Source organism: Sciurus carolinensis, chromosome 6 (genome assembly GCF_902686445.1).
Source record: "Sciurus carolinensis chromosome 6, mSciCar1.2, whole genome shotgun sequence".
Taxonomy (NCBI): domain Eukaryota; kingdom Metazoa; phylum Chordata; class Mammalia; order Rodentia; family Sciuridae; genus Sciurus; species Sciurus carolinensis.
The window spans coordinates 107,560,615-107,582,510 of record NC_062218.1 but is presented as its reverse complement, the minus strand read 5'-3'; the positions used below and the strand labels follow the sequence as shown (position 1 = coordinate 107,582,510).

Sequence of the window (21,896 nt, the reverse complement as noted above, 5' to 3'; positions counted from 1 at the left end):
ACTACTATCTGGCCTGGGACATTGACCAGCACCTCTAATCCCTAAGGGTCCTGATAAATCAAATGACTAGAGTCTAAGGGTCTGTAGACGGTATACATTCCTCTGGCTCCCTCTTTTCCCCCCTCTTTCACCCCACCCACCTCTTAAAGTAATCCCTCTTCAGATAGGTTGCCCCACATGTGGGTCTGTGGCTGGGGATTGAGGAAGGTAGATATGGGATAAAGATAAATATCTGAAAATGAATTAGCTGTAGTTTCCTATCGAGTCACCTTGTGGGATTCCATTTTCCTATCTGTAAAATGAGAACACTACCTTTTACCTACCACACGGGACTGATGTGAAAATCAAATAGAAATGCCAGCGGATAAGGAAGTTACCCTGCTTTACTCAGGTACTGTAACGTGGCTTCCATCTGTCCCCTGGTCATTCATCAACTAAATGCTATCCTGTGCTCTGAACTAAAGTGGAAAAAACAAGGAGAGGAGGCAACCAACAGAGTTAGTGCCAGACACTCTACAAATAGTATCTGGCTTTTAGGACCAGAGCAGGGGTGTCATTGGAGGGAGCTTTTTAAAACAGAAGTTCAAGGGCCTGTACACAAAGATCTCATTCGAAAAGTCTGGGATAGCCCCAGATGTGTAATTATGAGTGTTTTAACTACATAGCCGATTCTGATGTGCACTTGTGGTTGAGAGCTACTGATTAGCTCTTCCAAGCCTGGAAGGTAAGTCCTATTATTACTCTCATTTGGAGCCGGCTAACTAGAGCACAGAGCAGTTACCTAACTCTGTAGATCACACAGCTAAAAAAGTCATAAAGCTAAAGTTTGAACCAGACAGGTGGACTCTGAAGCCAAGCTCCATTAATCACTAAGCTACCCTGTCTTCTGAGGCCAATCAGTGGACCCAACGCCCAGCCGCACACTGTCCTCCCCCATGCAGCCTTAGAAATCTGAGAGACAATACCTCGTTTTCAGGACTGTGTTAACTTTCAAAGAAAGCTTATGAGGTCTAATTCCTCATTCATCTGGCATTATGAAGGGATAAGTGCTCACAGTAAGCAAAGTTTATAAGTAACTCCAAAGGCTAACTTTTTTCTGCTTTGGATAGACTTCCCTTTTTTTTATAGTAATATTAAAATATACTGCACAATCCTCACTCCCTCAGAGAACACTGAGCAGAACAGAGCTTTCCTCAGGCATGAGACACTGCTTTTATGGCCAATTAACTTTGTACTTTCATATGGTAAAACATTCAGAAATCAGGGGGTGGTATTGGGCTCCTCTGCCCCATCACTAAGTGAGGCCCTTAAAGTCACCAGGGCAGCCGTCCATAGGTAACACCTCATTCCTTCCCCCAGGCCTACGGAATCATGCTAGCAGAACAGATTAGCTGCCTCTCCTGTCATGAGGCCTGGACATGACTGCCAAGCCTGTGAGAGTAGGACGGCTAAGGGGCGGCACGTACAAGGGAACTCCTGGAAGCAAGGACAGGTCAACACAGTGTAGAGCTAGCCCTCTTGGGCTGGAGACTGTGATCACTGGTCCCTGAGTTCTCTCTCACCCCTTCATCTCCCAGGACTCCTCTTTCTTCTGAGGCCACTTCCTCTGGAGTAAGCAGCTGGGCCATGGGCATAAGGCTCCGTGTAAGGTGCTGGTTTCAATCTCCCTAGAACATGGGGACATTTGACCAAGCACCTCCCTGCACTTTTGAGATTCCTGAAGCTCTGAGCCCCTCCCCAGTGGGGCCAGAGTCACTGGCTGGATTTCTGACAGGGTTTGACATTCCACAAAGCCCTGCCCTCTGCAGGGGTATTCTGATAGGGGTTTCTAGAGGCTCCACAAAGTGTTTGCCTTAGAGTCCTCTGTGTGCAAGGCTTATCTCTGGTGACAAGGGTAGAGTGCCCCTTGTACAATGTCCCCACACTCCTCTCACCCACTTATCATAGCAGGGCTCCAAGTACAAAGAAGGAGCCTACGGGGCCAGGCAAATGGTAGGTGAACTTTCTGAAAAATCAAACAGCGTTTGTTCATTCATTGAGTCATTCAACAAGTATCGGTTGAGGGTCTCTGGTGTGCCTGGAACTGTTAAGGTCCTGAGGGACTTCATGGGGAGCCCTCTTGCTGAGGTCCCATTTCCTTAGGGTACTCCAGGGCTGACTGGGTAGAGAAGAGAGAAAGTCAAGGATAAACAGAAACAAAGGTTGTTATAGAGACCGCAGTGTTGCACTTAACCACACTCAGAAGACCAGGGGTGGGGACAGAACTGTGCACGCTGGGTCCTGAGTAAATGGATACCCTCCCAATATGAACCCCCCCAACTCAAACAATGCACCCATCTTGGCTGGCCTCCTCTCCCACATCCAACTCACTTCCATGAGCCCTACCACAGAGGCTCGCACGCACACCGCCACCATTGGATGCCTCTAGTCACCCCCTTCCCCATTACGGTCCTTTCTCAGCCAGATTAGCCACACTGCAGTGTCAGTACCATATGCTTTGGAGACAGGCAGACCTAGGTTGAAATCCCAGCACTGCCATCCCCCATTGCCTGCTCAGGTGATTTGGAAAAAATTACTGAAATTCTCTAAGCCTCTGTTTCCTAATGCATCACAATACTGACCTCACTGGCTGGATGAGGTTCAACAGGACAATGCACCTAAAGGTCCTTGCTTAAGTCCCGGCACATACCAGGGAGTCTCTAACTGCTGGTTGTTTTGCATGATTACTCTTAACGATGATGAGAGTGGTGGTAAAAAGCGCTGCACAGTCCTTGTTGCCTGCCAAGTCAAACTCCTCACCAGGACAGGAAGGGGAGCAGCTCACAGAGCAGGTGCTTAGCGTGAAGGAAGCCCTGGGTGTGATCCACAGCACCAAAAACCACAGAGGAAAAAATCCCTCACCAGAGTGACAGGACAGGGCAAAAGGCAAAGAATGCAACGAGTCCGTAACAGCGTAAAGTCACAGAGCAAAGAACAGGGCACTTCTGAGAGGGGAGAATCAGAGAAGGTGGCACTAGAGCTTGGCCTTGAATTATACGGCTGGAAATGACAGGAGTGAGGAGAGCAGATACTTCATGGGAGGAGCTCCAGGATCTGCCTGGTCTAGGAGAGGACATGCAGAACAGCATCAGTGCCACAAACTCTGGGAGCAGCCTCAGTCTTTCCAGCTGTGAAATGGGATAATAGAGATTATCCCACTGAGATTAAAAGTGATTATACATGTGAAGAATTTAGCACAGGGCCTGGAAGAGTGGCTTCTTCAAAGTGTTAGTGAGCAGTTTATAACTGTCCTCCTCCTGCTCACCATTGTTGTTGAAGGATATCATTGAAGATAAGGCCAGAGTCCAGCTTATGTTGTTCTGCTCTTGCCGTGGGGGTACAGTGGAATGGTCACACACACACTTAAGCTTTGACAAATAGAAGGATACTTGGATGGAAGGACATTTGGAATCCCCACTGCCCTACCCAGGAGTCTGCTTCTGCAAGCCATGCAGGGTGGGTTGCAGATGCTTGGAGCAGGTGCTGCTGTGTGGGGTCGCTAGCAGCATGAAGGCCAGGCCACCCTCAGTGCCAAGAATCCAGGGCAGGGCCCTCCCCAGTGTTCTGGGTACCACACTTCCCCGGAAGGAGCCTGCAACCAGAAATAAAGGCGTGAGCAGCCACGTTGCCAAGGCTGTTTGCCATGGCAACATCAGGGAGCGACTCGTGGGCCGGCTGCTGCAACTGCTCAGGGCCTGTTTCTAAGTCTCCTCGCTCTCCCTCTGCTAAATGACTGTGTTCTGCCAGGCAATACAGGGACAAAATACGACTGCAGAGCTGTCCGGGAGCATCCATCTCAGCCAAGCAAGGCTCGCCCGGCTGAGTTTCCAGACAGCGGGTCCCAGACACTTGAGTCCCTGCTACACAGAGCCAGTCCTGGCCCACAGACAGCAGCAGGGGGTCATATTCTGCCTCTGACGGGGGCCCTGGAGGCATCCCCTCATCTGTCTCCAGTCTGCATGCTCACTTAAAGGTAAGAACATAAGCAAGATGGTCTCTAAGGCACTTTCAATTCCCCGAAAGCTCAAGTTGACGTTTGTGTATTTCATATTTTATAAGTCATTGTCACTGTCATCTTCATTTATTGAGTGCTTACTATATGTCAGGCAGTGCTGTGACCTTTCTGTGCCCTCTGCAATTACTTTAAATTATCCTAAGAAGCCTGTAATCCCAGCAAGTCAAGAGCTGAAGGCAGGAGCATTGCAAGTTCAAAGCCAGCCTCAGCAACTTAGCAAAATCCCTAAGCAACTTAGTGAGACCCTGTCTCAAAATAAAAAAAATTAAAAAATAAAAGCCTGGAGATGTAGCTGAATGGTTAAGCACCCCTGGGTTAAATCCCCAATACCAAAAAGCAATACAAAACCAAAATAAAAGGTGATCCTAAGAAAAGCACACTATTATTATCCCCAATTGTGTACATGAAGCAACAGGGTCAGAGAGATTAAGACATTTGCTTAAAGTCACACAGCTAGGAAGTGGAACAGCCCTGATTGAGAAAACTTAGGCAAACTCCAAAGTTCAGAATTCTTCACCACTACCTGTATTTCTTCACCTCTTCAAGTGGCATCTAACTAGATTCAGTTTCCTAGAAGTCAGTATTGCAAAATTTGCTAAGGCGAGATGGGACTCCTTTTCAGTTCCCCTAAAAGTACAGGGGAAGAAAATAAAATACTCTACAGGAACCTCAGAGCCTCAACAGGATCAAGGACCTAGAGTTCAAAGTCAAAAAAACAAGTAGTAGGATTGGGAATGCAGCTCAGAGACAGAGTGCTTGCCCAGCATGTGCAAGGCCCTGAGTTTGACTCCCAGCACCAAAAAAAAAAAAAAAGAAGAAGAAGAAGACGAATGAAAGAAATATATTTATCATCCAGGTGAAGTAGTCTTCGCCTATAATCCCAGCTTCTTGGGAGGCTGAGATAGGAGGATCACAAATTTGAGGCTAGCCTTGGCAACTTAGCAAGACCCTGTCTCAAAATAAAAATAAAAAAAAAAAAAAAAGAAAAGGGCTGAGGTTGTAGTTTAGTGGCAGAGCAGCCCTGGGTTCAAAACCCTAGTCCCACAAATACATAAATAGCAGGGTCCATATTATATTCATCTCCTTCATTCGATACTACGGGCTACTGTTGTTTGAACATCTCTAAATACCTTACACAGGCACTGACTCAATTAGTCTTCACCAAAATCCTTTAAAATGTGTACTATAAAATATCAGCCCCAGGGCTGGGGAGATAGCTCAGTTGGTAGACAGCTTGCCTTGCAGGCACAAGGCCCTGGGTTCAAATCCAGCACCAAATAAATAAATAATATCAGCCCCATTTTTTAGATGAGAACACTAAGACACAAAGAAATCCTGTGCCAAGGCCACAGGACTGACTTAGCCTAAACAAAGCCCGACTCTAGAACTCAAAGCCCTCTCCGTCACCTAAATGATTAGGCCAAATGCTTGTTTTTCTTACCTTAAACACAGAGCAGTAATTAAGGCTTTGGGGATATTTAATCAATGATTTTTTCCTCCCATTTGTAAGTCTCTACAGTCTACTCTAGACCAGGTGGCATCTCAGTCTCTGTCCTAGAAAAGAGCAACGTGGGGAGTCTAGCTGCCACGATGACCCTGCAAACTATGCCCAGCCCAGCTGTGTGGCCTTAGGACAGGCCCTTCCTCTCTGAGCTCTGTGAACCAGTCTGTTGACCACCCTGCCCCCTTCCTGGGTCCTGCTTCTTTTACTGAGTAGTCCTGAGCATCTAAAGAGACAATCCAGTCACCTGCAAGAGGTGCAGGTGGGGCCTTTGGGATTCAGTAACAATAAGAGCAAGAGGAATGTGGCCTGTCCAGGGATGCTAGTGGACCTTATCCCAGTGGCCACCCAGTGTCTCTCACAGGGCTAGCCCACCTTTGCCCCTCCCTCAAAGCCATGTCCTGACGCTGAGCAGGAAACTGGCTGGGGAGTCAGAGGCTTGGGGCCTCCCTGGGCACCTCGGTGCCCCCTCTGCTGAGAAAGGCAAGCTGAATCTGTTGCTGTTCAAGGGCCCTCCCAAGCCAGAGAGGGGCTTCAAGTCCAGGTCAACCACTCACCAGTTATGAGACCCAGTGCAACTGATCCAACCTCTTTGTATCTCGATTTCATCACTCACAAAATGGGGAAAAAACCAACCTTCTGGGGTTACTGGGGGAAGCCCATGACACAGCATCAAAAGTCTTTTTACAAATTATGCATTTGCAGGTAAATGAATGGAGCTGGAGAATATCATGCTAAGTGAATAAGCCAATCCCAAAAAAACCAAAGGCCGAATGTTTTCTCTGATAAGTGGATGCTGATATGTAACTTGGGCGGGTGAGGGTTAAGGAAAGAATGGAGGAAGAATGGGTGTGTAGAGGGAAATGAGGGGAGGAGAAGGAGTGGGAAGGAAAGATGGTGGAATGACACAGACATCATTACCCTATGTACATGTATGATTACCCGAATGGTGTGACTCTACATCGGTACAACCAGAGGAATGAAAGTTGTACTCCATTTGTGAACAATGAATCAAAATGCATCCCTGCTCTCATGTATAACTAAATAGAACAAACAATTAAATTTTAAAAAGTCTCTTTATAGCCGGGCACCAGTGGTACACACCTGTGATCCCAGAGGCTCAAGAGGCTGAGGCAGGAGGATTCTGGAGTTCAAAGTCAGTCTCAGCAAGTTAGCGAGGCACTAAGCAACTCAGAGAAAACCCAGTCTCTAAACAAAATATGAAAAAGGCTTGGGATGTGGCTCAATTTTTAAGTTCCCCTAGGTTCAATCCTCAATACTTAAAAAAAAAAGAAGTCTATAGATATACGGCACTCTCAGGGATGAGACTTGACATGTGGGCAGCTGAAATCAGCGTGGCCAAGAGTCTGTAATGGTCAGAGTTCAATGGCAGGGCCTGGGGGTGCACTATGCTGTCTCACCATGTTTACTCTGGGACAGGTGACATTCTCCAAGGTGAATGTATACAAGAAAAAGTTCTTTTCAGAGCAACATGATGCCTAAACATACAATGCTCCTCTGCCGCTAAAACTCATCTATTCAATGGGCAACCACCATGTGGATCTGGAATGGAAACACTTGTTTCTCACCCTCCAGAGCCTTGGTTGAGTGCTGGTCCAGAAGCCACAGGGCAGGGAGAGGCACAGCGTGGTGGATGGATGAGAGACCAGGACTGTTGGCTGGAAGGGCATCTCAGAGGACAAGCTTTCAAGCCGGGCTTAAAGTTCAGGTAGGATCTGAATGCATTAACGTGACAGGAGGGCGGAGGCCAGAGGAAATTCCAGTTCACTTCCTGGCACTTATCAGTCCATCTCTCCGCAGGCACTTAGACTGAAGATGTGAGAAGGACTGTGTGCCTTGAAGAGGCTCCATCTAGCACATTCGCTCACTTGGGGAGGACATATTCTACGCTTGCTGTGTTCAGGAACTTGCCTGCTCAATGTGGGCAAATGGTGGACGCATCCCACAAAATCCGTCAGAGTTCAATATTCTGGAGAGGTTTCCTAAAGGACACAACGGGATGCACACGAGCTGTGTCGTGTATGTCAGATATGTGTGAGGTGACCTGAGACGCAGGGTGTCACTTGATTTTCACCCACTCCTCCCAACAACCTCATCCAACAAGCACTGTTTTCTCATTATCTTCCCAGATGAGGACAAGGAAGCTGATCCACTGAAGGCTCACAGCCAGCAAGGTGCAAAAGCAAGACTCAACCACATCAGGTGGCTCCAGAGCACTCCACCAGCCTGCGCACTGCTGTGCTGGGCCAGAGCAGCTGGGGTGGAGCGAGAGAAGGAACCCCTCAGCGCGGGGCAGCTGGGTCTTACAGGATGAGTGCAAAAGTGTGGAAATGCAGACACAGGAGGCAACAAAGAACAGTGTGAGTCAATCCCCCTGCTCCCTGGAGGAAAATCCAGGGCCTATTCTGGGGTGGGCCTCAAAGAATATGCTGTTGTTATCTCCAGTTTTGTATATAAACCAACTGGATCAGAGGAGTTAAGTCACTTGCTCAAAGTCACACTGCTAGTAAGTGGTAAAGTCCTGATTTAAAACGTAAGGAAATTAGACAACTCAGGATTAAAGGATACTTTTCAACCTGAAGGCCCTTGAAAACCAGGTTTAAAAGTTTGGGCTTCAATTTAAAAGTACTGGAGAGCTAAGCTATCAAGCCATGAAAAGACATGAAGAAGGTTTCATGCAAATTAGTAAGAAAAAAAGTCAATCTGAAAGGCTCCATATTGGACAATTCCAACTATATGACATTCCGGAAAAGGCAAAACCATAGAGAGAGTAAAAAAGATCCGTGGTTGCCAGGAATGAAGGGAAGTAGGAACAGGTGGAGCCCAGAGGATTTTTAGGGCAGTGAAACCACTGTGTGTGTTACTACAGTGAGGGATATGGGTCCTGATACACCTGTCCAAACCCACAGAATGCACGCCAAGAGTGAACACAACCAGAAACCGTGGGCTCTGGATGATAACAATGTGTCCACATAGGGTCATTAACCGTAACAAGTGGCCAGCTCTGGTGGGGGAAGTGGACTGTGTGCTGTGGGCAGGGATATATGAGAAATCTCTGTACCTTCCTCTCAATTTTAAAGCTTCTCTTTAAAAAAAAAAACAAAAAAAACAACAACAACAAAAAGACAATAATAATGCTGGACACAGTGGCACACACCTGTAATCCCAGCAGCTCAGGAGGCTGAGGCAGGAAGATCAAAGGAGTTCAGTCTCAGCAACTTAGTGAGGCCCTAAGCAACTCAGCAAGACCCTGTCTCAAAATAAAAGGGCTGGGGATGTGGCTCAGTGGTTAAGCACCTTGGGTTCATTCCCCAGTACCAAAATAAAATTTAATTTAAAAATTTTAACTTTTTTTTTTTTTTTTTTTTTTTTTTTTAAATAGTGACATTAGTCATGTACTCTAAGAGGACTGATCTGCTATCAGGTCCAAAGACAGATGGGAGAAGGCAAAGTCTAATATAGCAAAGATCTGTCTAATAGTAATTATAAGAATTCACTTATGAATGGGACAGGACCTAGACCATAAGAAGGGGAGAGAACAGAAAGATCAATCCAATCCTAATAATTCTACATCAATCGAATGTCCAAGGGATGGATCTGAAGCATCCATTCGACTACCCTGGAGGAAAAACAGACAAAACTGACCCTGTACATTCTCTTCCAAGTAACTTTATTTGGGTTCCATTGCTCTTACAAATTAAAAAAATTTTCTCATTTACATTTATTAAAAAAAAAAAAAAAAAAAAGATTGCAGGCATAGTAGTCCTTCTAAAGTGTTTCAAAGAGAGAATTCCAAGTTTTAAAGGCAACAGGGTCAATGCTCATTTATATACATTATAGTATTTTATTCCCAGCCCTGAGAGCAAAGGCCTATTATACCCATTCCATAGATTACAAAACTGAGGCCTAGAGAAGCAGAGGGACTTCAGAGTTCTGCCTTCTTCTCTAATAAAATGTGCCTTTATTTGCCCAAGTGCTAGAAAAACAATGATTAAAAAAAAAAAAAAAAAAAAAAAAGCAGAGAGCAATCCCTGTCTTCTGGGAATCTGGGGTCAAGTAGGGTCATCACCCACTAATCTTAGCTCTTCGACTTACTCCAAGGCAGTGTTGGCGGGTACTCTTCAGCAACTCAGTGAGTCTTGCAAACTGTGAAATCTTGTAAAACTGTAAAGAAGCACCTACACTAGACAGCATCTTTGTGAGAATTAAATATAATAGTGCAAACAAAAGGCTCAGCAGAATGCAGTGATCTCGAGGAGCTCAGCTGTCGATGATGATGAGGATGAAGAAGACAGCCGTGAATGCTGCAATGTTCTTGTCACGACCTCACTTCCAAGCCCAAGGCCCAATGGCAAGGCTGCTTCTGACTCAAGTCAGTATTCCTTCTATTATTTCAGAGGGGGAAGAAAAAAGGTGACTCATACCATGGCCTAGTGGAGCTCAGGGCTGGCCTGCACCAGCTGGAGAGAGGAAGGCCCCAAGGTGAAGAGGAAATATGAGCCCCCTAGGCCCAGCTGCTGGGCCTTTGCCTTTCCTGGGTTTCTTAGGCACCCTGATCATTAGCACCAGCCTGGGAGCCCAGTGAAAGTAGAGCGGAGGTCTCTGGGGAATGTGTTCCTAGCTGAGCTCAGGTGAAGAAATTACTTCCTCTGGTCTCATGCAGACGAAGGGTTTGGCGAAGGCAGCCAGCCAGGGCTACACTTCAACCTGCTGCTATACATGGCAAGAGACTCTGACCTGGCAGCTTGGCCCCTGGCTTCAAGGGCCGTGGAGGCAGTGATATTCCAGATCTGGCAAGGAGGCACTAGGACATCAAGTCGTTTTCCCAAGTCTTCAAGAGGCAAGGGCCCCTTCTGAGTGTTCAGTTCCAGCTTTAGAACTCAGGGACAAATACCAATTGCAAAATGCACCAAGTTCACAAACACAGCTTTGCATGTGACAGAACACAAGTGTCCCATGATCCTATGGGGGAAAGCTCAGTATCACAAAGTATCCAAGAAAACACACATTAAAACAAGAAGGATGCCAATTTATTTGATGAACCAGACTGGTAAAAATACAAATACCAGATTTATCTGGGTATGGATAAACAGCATTCCCACACACTGATGGGGAGTGTGTAAATTAGTACACTCTCTAGAAGGCAATCAGATTGTGTTTACCAAATGCCTGCATAGTTCCCTTGATGTAGTAATTTCACTTCTAGGAATTTAGACAAAGGAAAGAAGGCATACACACAAAGATACTCATATAGCATCGCTTACAATAGCAAAAAATAAACTAAAATTGCAAACAACTTAAAATAAGCAAAAATAAAGGATTAGTTGATATATTTTGGTTCAACCCTCAACAAAATCAATGAAATACCATATAGCCATTAAAATATTAAGATATTAAGTAAAATATTTATTGGACAAATGTTCAAGCACACTATTTAAAGGAGAAAAAAGCAAGTTATAATACAGTGTGAGTCCAAGTTACAAATTGGTATACACAGAATGAATGACTTCAAAAAAAAAAAGTGGTCAATATGCGTAAGAAAGAAAAAAGTCCGGAAATATAATGAAAACTAACAGTGATTACATATTTCTATTTTTTTCTTATATCCTTGGCAGTAAAATTTTCTAACCAATTCCATAATTATTTTTAAATAAGGTGTTGGACTAGATGATTTATAAAGTCCTTGCCATCTCTGACGTTTTGGGCTTCCATGACTGATCCCCAAGTGACTTCAACAACCTATATTTAGTGTAGGCTTTTGCCCACAGCTGCAGTCCTCTGCATTCCTTCTCCCTACACTCACTGCCCAGCTGTCTCCCCTGCCCAGCCTGGGAGCTTCTTTTTGGCAAGGCCCAGCTGTGCCTCTGTGTGTAATCCATGTGCCTAGCCAAGAGCTGAGCAAAGAACAGGGCTCAGCATGCTGACAGGTGTCATGCCTGCACAAAGAAATAAAAGGGCCTAATTCTAGCCATCTATAACTTACTGGACACAGAACTCATACAATAAAGAACTTGGTTGTAAAAACAGATTATAAAAACCAGGCGAGAAAGCAGGGCAGGGAAGGCCCACTAGAGGAGAAGGCCATGCAGGGTAGGTGGGCAAGGGGCATAGCCTGAACAAAGGTGAAACCAGTCCAAAGTTCTTTGAGATACGTTTTTAAAACTTTTCCAAGAAACTTTCACAATCCTTGTTCTGCTAAATTTCTGTGCTTTGGCCTCAATGGGTAAAAGTTGAGTCTCCTAAACAAGTTCTCCCTCTAATGTAGCCCTAGATTAGACACCAAAGACAACAAAAATCTTTTGGACAGGACAATGAATGAATTTACCTTTTATGCACTTTCCCCAACCCTCCCAAGGCAAGAGACAAGAAAGGAAAGGTTTGAGAAGGGTTAGGGGAAGAGGGGACAACAGCAACAACCAGACATCCCACATACAGACATTGCTCACCCCCACCACCAGCCATTGGATTCTCTTGCAGGCACCACCAGCCCCATTTGACAGAGGGAGGAACGGAGGCTCCGAGAGTTTACAATGGCTTGCTCCGGGGGTCACCCAGCCAGAGAGTGGGGAAGGTGACTCCACTCAGGCCTTCTGACTCCAAGGTCCAGTGCTATTTCGAGGTAACACACAGGACCTGGAGTCAGGAGTCCTGGGTGGCTCTGTCACCCGCTGGCTGAGTGGTCCTGTACAAACCGCTCACTCCCCACAGCCTCTTTCCCCAACTGTAAAATGAGGAGGCCCCGATGGTCCGCCCAGGTCCTCTTCCGGCAGGGCTCTCTGAGCCTTCTAGGGGTGATAGCAAAGCTCGTCCTATCAATTACATTCCCAAGTTGGGCCGGCAAAGATCATCATAAGATCCTCGGCCTGTCACGTGGTTTGAAAAAAAAAAAAAAAGCAAACGTCCCAGATTAACTTTCACTGCACTGCTTCTGCTGACAACTAATCACCCAATTTTCTAGTTTCCTCGGGTGAAATAGCCCTGCGGGGCAGTCTAACTGGCAGCTAAAAGGGCAAATAATTAATTATTGGTGAGCCAATGAGGATGGAGTTAAAACCCACGGTCCAGAGCGGGCAATTCTTGCGGCGAATCCCAGAACCTGTCTTCTCGGTCTATTTCAGGCCTCCCTCACCCGCGTCTTAATGTAGAGGTTTGGAAACGACCCCACGCAAGTGCGAGATCTGGGGACGGCATTTTCCCAGGAGCCATTCCCCACCGTCACCGTCCCCAAACCAGTCCTTATGGTCCCAGACTAACATCTCCGGAGGTCCGAAGGCTGGGACCCGCCTTCAGAGCAGACACCGGCGCGGGGCGTGTGACGGAGCCGGGCGACGGCGGCGGGAGCTCCACCGCAGTTTCGTCAGAGGTAAAGGTACGCGCCTGGCGCGCGCAGCGTGTGCACACACACACACACACCCGCGCGCACAGCCCGCTCATCAAACACTGCCCCCGACCTGGACAAGCGCGATCACACGCCACCAGCCCCTTCGGCCTCTGCCAAGAACCCAACCGATAGCGCCTGCCACCGACCACACGGCCCCGCAGATCCCGGACGCAGCGGTGTCCGCAGAGGGCCAAGACCGGCCTTTTCCCGCGCGTGGCGGGCTTCTTCTCCGCTACACCCCGCGACGCCGCGCCATCCTAGCCACCAGCCCGAAGTCGCCACCCGGAGTCTACCGGGAGCTGAACGTCTCCGCGACTGCGTCTCCCCTCCAAGTCCCGTCTCACCGCAAGGAGTCAGCTTGCAAGCCTCTCCCCCGCCCACCCGGTCCCATGACAGCTGCTACCGCCCAAAGACTGGCAGATTATAACAAGAAGCAAAGTTTCCCTCTCTCCTCCCACCTCCCGGCCCCCCTCCGTCTTCCCCCTCCCTTCCCGTGTTATGCAAAACGGGCCGGCACCAGCGTTCCCACTCCAGGTACCAAACCAGCCCCCGCAAGCCGCGCCCGGTTCCGCCGGGCAGCCCCTCGCCGCTCCCAGGCGTGTCCCCGCATCCGGGGTCTCCTCCAAGGATCCACAGCATCTCCAGACTCCCGGTGACCCGCAGTCGGGCGCCCGCAGAAAAAGCCCCAACTCTGGAGCCAAACTTTATGCTTGCAACAGGCATGGAGTGGGGAAAAGGGGGGAAAGGGTGAGGGGCGCGCACGCCTCATGCAGATATTTTCGGTAACTGCTTGTCCAGCAGTACCCTCCCCCGGGTCTCCAAAACACCAGCTTACTCGCCCTCCCCCGGCACAACAGAGCACCTCTCCTGTCACGCGCGTGTCGCCAGTGGGGCTCCCGGGCTCACCCAAAGCCCGGACGCCGCCTCGAATTCCCTTCCCCCTGCATCGTGGAGCGCGCGCCGGGGCCGCGCGCCGCAGGGGGAACCCAGGCGCCCCCAGACAGTCCTTCCTCCCCATCCTGCCTGCTTTGCCCCCGGGGGGCTCCGCGGGATAGCGAAACCAGGAAGGCGCTATCTCCGCCCGCATGTCCACGTGCCCCGCAGACCCCCTAAGCCCTTAGCCGGCAACTGGCAGAAAAACTCCGAGCTGCTGGCGCGGGTGGGGAGCTATGGGGGTCCAAGAGCAGCACTTAGGGACCGGTGGCTGGTAGACAAGGAGTCTCCGGGGGTGAGGGGTAAGCGCCTGTGCCGGGGCCACAAGTCCACGTGAAAGTACGGCAGCAAGTGCCGGCGCTGAGGGCGCGCCTACGGCACCCGGCGCCAGCCTGAGGGTCCCCCACACCTTGGCGCGGCTCCACCTCCCCAAGGAAGCGCGGTGCCCCCAAGTCTGCCCCGGGTGGGGGGGCAGACTCCAGGTGGCCCAGGCTAGACCCTCTCAGCAGTCGAGCGCCCCCAGTGCTCCAGCACGCGCCGGGAGACTTCCAGTTCCCTACCCCAGTAACGGTGCGCATCGCAAGACCGTAGAAGGGGGGCTCTGCAGCCTGGAACCCCCGATCTCCCCAGTGCACCCACCGCTGCATGCCGGCCTCCACCGCTGCGGCTGCAGCCCCTGCAGCTCAGCACTCCGGCCCCGGCTTGCGGCCCTGGCCGCCCGTACCTGCGTGTCGGCGAGATAGTTGAGGAAGAAGGAGGAGAGCTCTTCGTCCAGCAGCGCGCCGCAGTCGTTCCCCGCCATCTTCCAGCCGCGGCTGCAGCGTGCGGCGGAGGTCAGCGCCGAGCCGGCCCGGGGGGAGGGAGCGAGCGAGCGAGGGAGGAGGCAGCGAGGCCGGCGGGAGGCGGAGGGCGGAGCTCGGGTCCCGACTGCCGCAGGGCCTTTAGCTGCGGGGGCGGGGCCGCACCGCGGCCGCGCGAGCCAGGGGTCGCACCCCGACTTTCCTGCGCAGCGGTCTGGCGCCACGACCTGGTCCCGCAGCCCCCAGCAGGGAGGAAAGCACCCGCAGCCAGGTGGCGGTGCCCCAGCCAGCAGCCGGATGCCTGCGCAGCAATGCGGGCAGCCCCCCACTCCTGCCAGAGCGAATCACGTTGCGTTAGCGCTGGGCGGGCACTGAGAGACAACCTGCTTCTGCACAGCTGGGGGAAACTGAGGCTCAAGGAGGCGTAGAATCTTCTTTGAAACCACAATGTGCTTCAATCTCAGGGTCGGGGGGAAGCTCCGGAGACGTGGAGATTCTCTACCCAGGCTGCAAGGCCAGAGGGGGAAGGAGATACCACAAGTCAAAGGCAGAGAAATCAGAGAAGGCTCCGCGGAGGAGGTGGCATTTTTATCTTTTGAAGAATGCATTGACCCGTAGTCTGCTAAACCAGATCATATCTCTCTCTTCCAGTGTCACTCAATGACCACCCTTCCCCACCACCACCAAAAAACAAACAAACAAAAAATTGATGACTTGTCTTACTATAGCCAACAATGTCTTGAATTGATTGGACTCCCACCAACTTCCCCAGACCCATTGACCTTCCAGTTCCTGGATGAAACCTCTCACAATGGGCCTCTACACCCAGCAGTCATTCACCTAGTAAGGCATCTTCAGGGCATCTTTCCCTGCCACCCTTCAGACTATCAAACCAAACTCTCTCCTCCCACTCCCATCATCATGGGCTCCCTTAGCTCTAGAGGCCTTTCCTTGAATACTGGTCAGTTTCCACTTTTCGGTTTGTTTCAGTGAAAATATCGGATCTTGAGTTTCTCCTTACTAGACTCTGAGACCCAAGAAAGCAGGCCTCAAGTCTGCTTCTGCATTTGGTATATCTCCATAGCAGTTTGGTGTTCTTCATAGTGGTGTTTATAAATAATGTGTGCTCTGAAAAAGCTGGAGGACACTGATGTTCCCACCACCATGCACACGGAAGAGGAAACGACAGTGGCGGGTTTACGGTGGGTGAGTACCTGAGCCAGATCCAGAACTCAGGCCTCCTCACTCCAGCCTGGAGCTCTGTCATCAAATCTGCAGTCTGCCAGGCAGAAGGTAAGGTACCACCTGTGAAGGCGGGAATGATGGAGGCCTGTTTATTGGGCCGCCTGCCTCCTGCCCTACTCCCGCCCTATACTCATAAGGACTGCTCCACCTTGCCCAGCTAGCAAGGCCTCCTTGTCCAGCCCGAGGAGAAACACACAGTCCACCCAGCACAACTGCTCAGACTTGAACAGCAGAGCCAGAGCTTCCTTCTCCAGGCTGAGGTTCCCAGAACTGCAGGGTGTGATTTCACTCTTTGGGCTTCCGGCCAGCATGCTTTTAAGGAACAATGCATGCCAACTGAAAGCCTACATCTAGCCTAGGAGCACTGGACTGGGAGTCAGGAGTCCTGGGTTTCTGGTCCAACACTCCCCAGTCCCCGCCACATCTTGTTTGCAGTATTGGTCACTCAGGAAGTTAAGTGCATAAGCAATGGAGTCAAATTGCCTGGTTTTGAACCCCAACGAGTCATTTGGTCTCAGACGTTGGTTTCCTCATTTTATACAATGGGGATCATAAAATACTTACTTCATAGAGATGTTATGATGATCAACGAGATAATATATGTAAAGTGCTTGGCACAGTGACTGATCTAGGAGGAAAAATGCTAAGCTCTCTGGTCTTGTTTCCTCATCTGTAAAAATGGGGATAAATATAATCCCTTGAAGGCACCACTGATGTTACTTGCTTGCCTTTCTCCCAGAGCTTAGAGCCTGCTGACTTATCTTGGACTTGAATCTTGGTGTGAACTAGTAGAAGTTATTCTTTCACATAAAACTAAAAGTGTCATTTACTTAATCTCTCAGAGTCTGAATTTCCTCATCTGTAAAATGGTTACTCTGGTGGCCCATGAGGAAGGAATCCCTGGTACAAGGATCTTTTGTAAAGGAAATTGGATAAGTCAGGTGAGGTGCCTTCTCACCTAAGTTCCTTGCCAGCCAGAAGCCTGTCCCAAGGACACAGAGATTAGTGAGAAATTCCAGCAATGGTGTTGCTCCCCTTAGGGATCTTGTAAACATTGACTGAAACCTATATGAATAGGCGGACCAGTGTAACTCCACATGATGTACCACCACAAGATTGGAAAGTTATGCCATGTATGTATAATATGTCAAAATACATTCTACTATCATGTATAACTAAAAAGCAAAAAAATTTTAAAAAATGAAAAGATTGAATGAAACAATGCGTGTCAACTAAATTGCTTGGCCTTGCATCTGGCAGATAAGAAGTGCCCATCATCACTATCATCATCATCACCATGAGCACCAAGGACTTGAACTCTCCCAAGCCCTCTTTTGCTCTTGCTGCTGGACACCAGAATCCGAGTCCCGTGAGGACAGTCTCCAGAGGCATCCCTATTCAGCTGGCTCTTGATGGGTGTTGTGCCTTTATAATCCAGAAGACCAAACTTGGAGAGTCCCGCAGGCCCAGGCACATCTCCAGTCACAGCCTTGCAGAGCTGCTGCACTCTTCAGAGCCTCGCCAGGGAAGGCCCTCAACACCACTTTGCCCAGAGGCTTTTGTTTTGTTTTTAAACAGCAGTGTTGACAGAAAAGTCACAAAATGCCCAGCGTCTGGAATTTTCTCACAGTCTCTGCATCCTTGGAACAGGCTTCTGACTGGCAAGAAACTTAAGGGAGAAAGTACCTCACCTGAGCTATCCAGCTTCCCTTTCAAAAGCATCTTGTTCCAGGAATTCCTTCCTCCCAGGCCACCCTCAGTCTCAGCCAGTCACTTCTCCAGTCCATGCAGGAATCCGAAGTTCTTCTTTGAGATTCACGACCCTCAAGAGGGCTGGGGAGATAGCTCAGTTGGTAGAGTGCTTGCCTTGTAAGCATAAGGCCCTGGGTTCGATCCCCAGCACCGCAAAAGAAAAGACCCTCAAGAAACCTCAGGTACTACAATCTTGAGCCGTTTGGCCTGTGCTCTGCCCTCGCTGGACTGTTCTTCCTGGGAAATGAAAGAGCTAGGCTGCAGGAGACTCTGCAGACCTCCCAGTCCAGATGTGCTGGCAGTTTACAGCCAGATCTTTGCAGCCCTTCCGAACTGAGTGTGTGCAGACACCTGAGCTCACTATTTCTCTAATCCTTTCAACATCCCTCAGCAAGGTGAATCATGATGTCCAGTTTATGACTGAGGAAACAAAAGCTTTTAAACGGGTTAAAGTGATTAGCTCCAGTGCACGCAGCTAGAGACGCAGCTGAGATTTGAACTGAGATCTGTGCAGCTAACTGCCCCAGGGAGACTGGAACGGTGGCACATTTCTTATTTTATGACTTCCAAGTGAAGGGCATATTAATGCCAAACTTGGACTTTGTGTGGCTCCACTTCTACCTTCTCTGCCTTTTTATTGGCCTTGCCTCCCGGGAGAGTAGTGAAGTGAGCCCTGAGCACACTCTGCACAAGCCCAGAGCTCTCCAGTTCCACAGCAATGGCTAGGGGAAAATCAACCTACAGTGTTTGGACTGGACTATTTTAGTCTCTACCAACAAATGCTCAAATGTGAAAACATCACCATTTTCTACCTTCTGATAATAGAAAGATGCTTTATTCAGATACTATGGCTGTGGTTCTCAAACTCTGGAGGGCATGACAGTTTCCTGGACCCTGTTACCAGAGATTCTAATTCAGGACTTAACAGGCTCCCCTAGATGACTCTTTTGCAGAAGATACCCATCGTTCAATGGATTTTAATGAGCACCAGCTATGTGCCAGCCACAGCACTAGGTGTCACAGATAAATAACTCAACAGCCACCATCCCTTCCTGTGTTTCTATTCAACATAACTACTTAGTAAACTTTGTTAAATGAGGAAAGCGAAGACATGGGTCTTGATAGTCACTGAGGTTTCCTGCCAGTGACCCATGACTCTGTGATTCTGTGGCCCAGGCCAGATTGTCAGGCATTCATTCATTTCCCAACTTCTGTCCATGAGGCAGGGACTCTGGTCAAGAGAAACTAAAAGGGCACCTACTTTTCATTGTTCACTCTGAAAGCCATCTCCAACCTTCCATTGAGTGACAGAAACTTGGGAACTGTCAAAGAGCAACGGAAAGCATGCTATCTGCCTGCTTCACCATAAAGGTAGAGGAAGGTGACCCAGCCACATGGACCCTCAGTGACAGAACAAGACAGGCTTCCATGCGGGGCACGATGTGCATGTCTATAATTCCAGTGGCTCAGGAGGCTGAGCAGAAGGATCGCGAGTTCAAAGCCCAGCTTCAGCAAAAGCAAGGTGCTAAGCAAATCAGTAAAACCCTGTCTCTAATAAAATACAAAATAGGGCTGGGAATGTTGGCTCAGTGGTCAAGCACCCCTGAGAAAGAAAAAAAAAAACTGGAAGCCAGGACTCCAGATTATATGTGTAGTGCTCAGGCAGCTTCCATAGGACAAATTTCTCTTTCAGGGATGATCCTTTGGAAAGATATCACCTAGGTAGGTCATGTAAGGGTTTCACAGTTAGGAAACTCTTGAAAGCCTATCATAAATAAGGTATGCCTTTCTTCTTCCTATAGGGGTAATCTTTGAATTCACAATAAATTTGGGGAAACATTTAACTGCTCGCTTTCTCTATCACATGCTACAAATGATTAAAGGGTTTCCAAATCCACAGGGTGAGGGGCACAAGTGATCTTGAGTCAGCCAGGACTGTTTCGAGTTCTGTAAGGACGTTCCCTAATTTACCCTCCTCAGCCTCTAGGTGACTGCACAAAGCATGGGACATGTCAGTCAGGAGAAGAAAAACATCCACTTTTTTCTTATCTCTTACAGGGCAAAAACAAATCCTAAATAGGCTCTTCTCACACTCATTAAATAAATGGAGAGAAGAGACCCAGAGATGTATTTTTTTTCTAATAGAGAGACAAATTCCACCAGTTTGTTGTTGAACATATACTGCCTTCCCTATATCTGTTATTAGAATGATATATGACATATATGTAAACCCAGAATGGCAACATTTTAAAAAGACAATCACTTAATATTAAAGGACAACAAAATAACATGTAGTTTCTACTAGATAAAATTTAGTAGACCTATCAAATAAGACAAGTAGATGGAACTAATACCTTAGTTCATTGTCATTTATGGCTTTGGGATCTTTGGAAAAAAACTCTTCTTGGGGAAAATCATCTTATCTGTTTTACCCTGACCCAGAATTTTGTGTGATCAAGTTCACTTTACATAAGTCTTTGGAACTTGATATTCATTATTCTAAAGCATCAACAATGCTCCTTTGGGGGAGTGTTTCTTAAGAGTTCAGTTCAGACATGGGAAAGCATGATGTGTATACATACTTTGATTCAACAAACACTTTTAATTCTGGGGTACCAGGCACCATGCTCACAGTGAGCATGATGCAGTCTTTCTTCTCATGTAGCTCAGCTCTGGTCTCCACAATGTACAGAGGAGAGGAGAGTTGCTGTGCAGTTTGGTAGGGTGCAATGGAGAAAGTTGGGGGACCAGAACTGGAGAGGGTGAAGGACAAATCTCTGTTCCACTCTGAGACTCATATTCTCCCTTTATACAACAATGGGTTTGAACCGAATCAGCCCATCCCAAACCTGCTGCAGGTGCACATCTCCCCTGGGTCTCTGCCTGGACTGTGAGATGTTCTGATTCCCTCTCTCATTTGCAGGAAAGTCATCTGGACCATGTGTAGTTTGGCAGCAGAGGCGGTTGGAGTCAGGATACTGAGAGGAGAATCCAGGTCACTAGGCCACTCCAGGAGTTTTTTTACATGGGGAGTAATCGCCTCAGCTCTTAGAGCAGTCAGGAGGACTGCAGAATCCAGAGAAAAGGGCGTGGCCTTACAGGCATGGCATAACATCATGGGCACAGCATCACCAACAAGCAGGTCAGATCAAGGGTGGAGTGGAGCATCATGGGTTCAGTCCTGCTCTCAACAGCTTCCCCAGAAATCCTGATGGCACACTTCAGGAAAAAAAAACAAGTGGAGGGTCGGGGTGTAGCTCAGTGGTAGGGTGCTTCTAGCCTGCATGAGGCCCTGGGTTCCATCCCCAGTACCAAACCAATGAACAAACAAAAAAAAGTTGAGAGAGACTATTCCACTTTGTCAGAGTTGTTTTATTATTTCATTTTAAGATTACAAATTATTTTAAATTATGCAGGTGACACAATATATTATCCTCATATTAGAAACAGAGAAAGCTTAAGTGTCTATGACCACTCTCTCATAAGAGATGCCTACTATTAATGTTTCACAAGTGGCCTTCTAGACCTTTTTCTTCAATTTAGACTCATTCATGTTTATAGAGAACACTCAAAGTTTTGTTTTTACAAAAATGGAATCTTACAGTAATTAGTATCTTGAAATTTCCTTCATAGTGTGTTTTAGAAGTCTTTCCATTTAGCATATACAGATCTACCTTATTTCTTTCTTTATTTTAACTTACATTATTTTTAACTGGTACTAAAACATAAAAATTTTACATATTAGATAGGTATGGTTGTGCATGCCCGTATCCCAGCGACTCAGGAGGGAGAGGCAGGAGGAATGCAAGTTCTAGGCCAGCCTCAGCAATTTAGTGGAACCCTGTCTCAAAATAAAAGGGTTAGGGATGTGGCTCAGTGGTTCAGCACCTGTGGCTCAGTGGTTCAGCACCTGTGGGTTACAAAAAAAAAAAAAAAGATACATATTAATGGAGCACCTCATGATGTTTCAATACATGATTACATTGTGTAATGTTCAGATCAGGCTAAACATACCTTATCATTTCTCTAGATGAAACTTTCAGAAATCTACTCTTAGTTTCTTGTATTTTGTCCTTTAAATGACTGCTGCTATTTCCCCCATGTGAGTGTAGCATGGACTTGCTTTGTAACTGTGGGTCCATCATGATTCTAGACTTGCATTCTCTAGATGGCCATGAGGTCCTGGTTACATCAGTGAAAAATATGCAC

At 48.0% G+C, this 21,896-nt stretch overlaps 1 protein-coding gene across 1 annotated transcript in view; it reads right to left on the bottom strand.

Moving 5' to 3' along the window:
* Window positions 1-14,891, bottom strand: part of Ppargc1b (PPARG coactivator 1 beta) — a 105,388-nt gene extending 90,497 nt beyond the window's left edge. Inside the window, exon 1 of the mRNA XM_047555667.1 lies at window positions 14,615-14,891. Coding sequence (XP_047411623.1) covers window positions 14,615-14,692 — 78 coding nt within the window. The 5' untranslated portion in view covers window positions 14,693-14,891. The remainder of the gene's footprint in view (window positions 1-14,614) is intronic.
* Window positions 14,892-21,896: the final 7,005 nt, after the last annotated feature.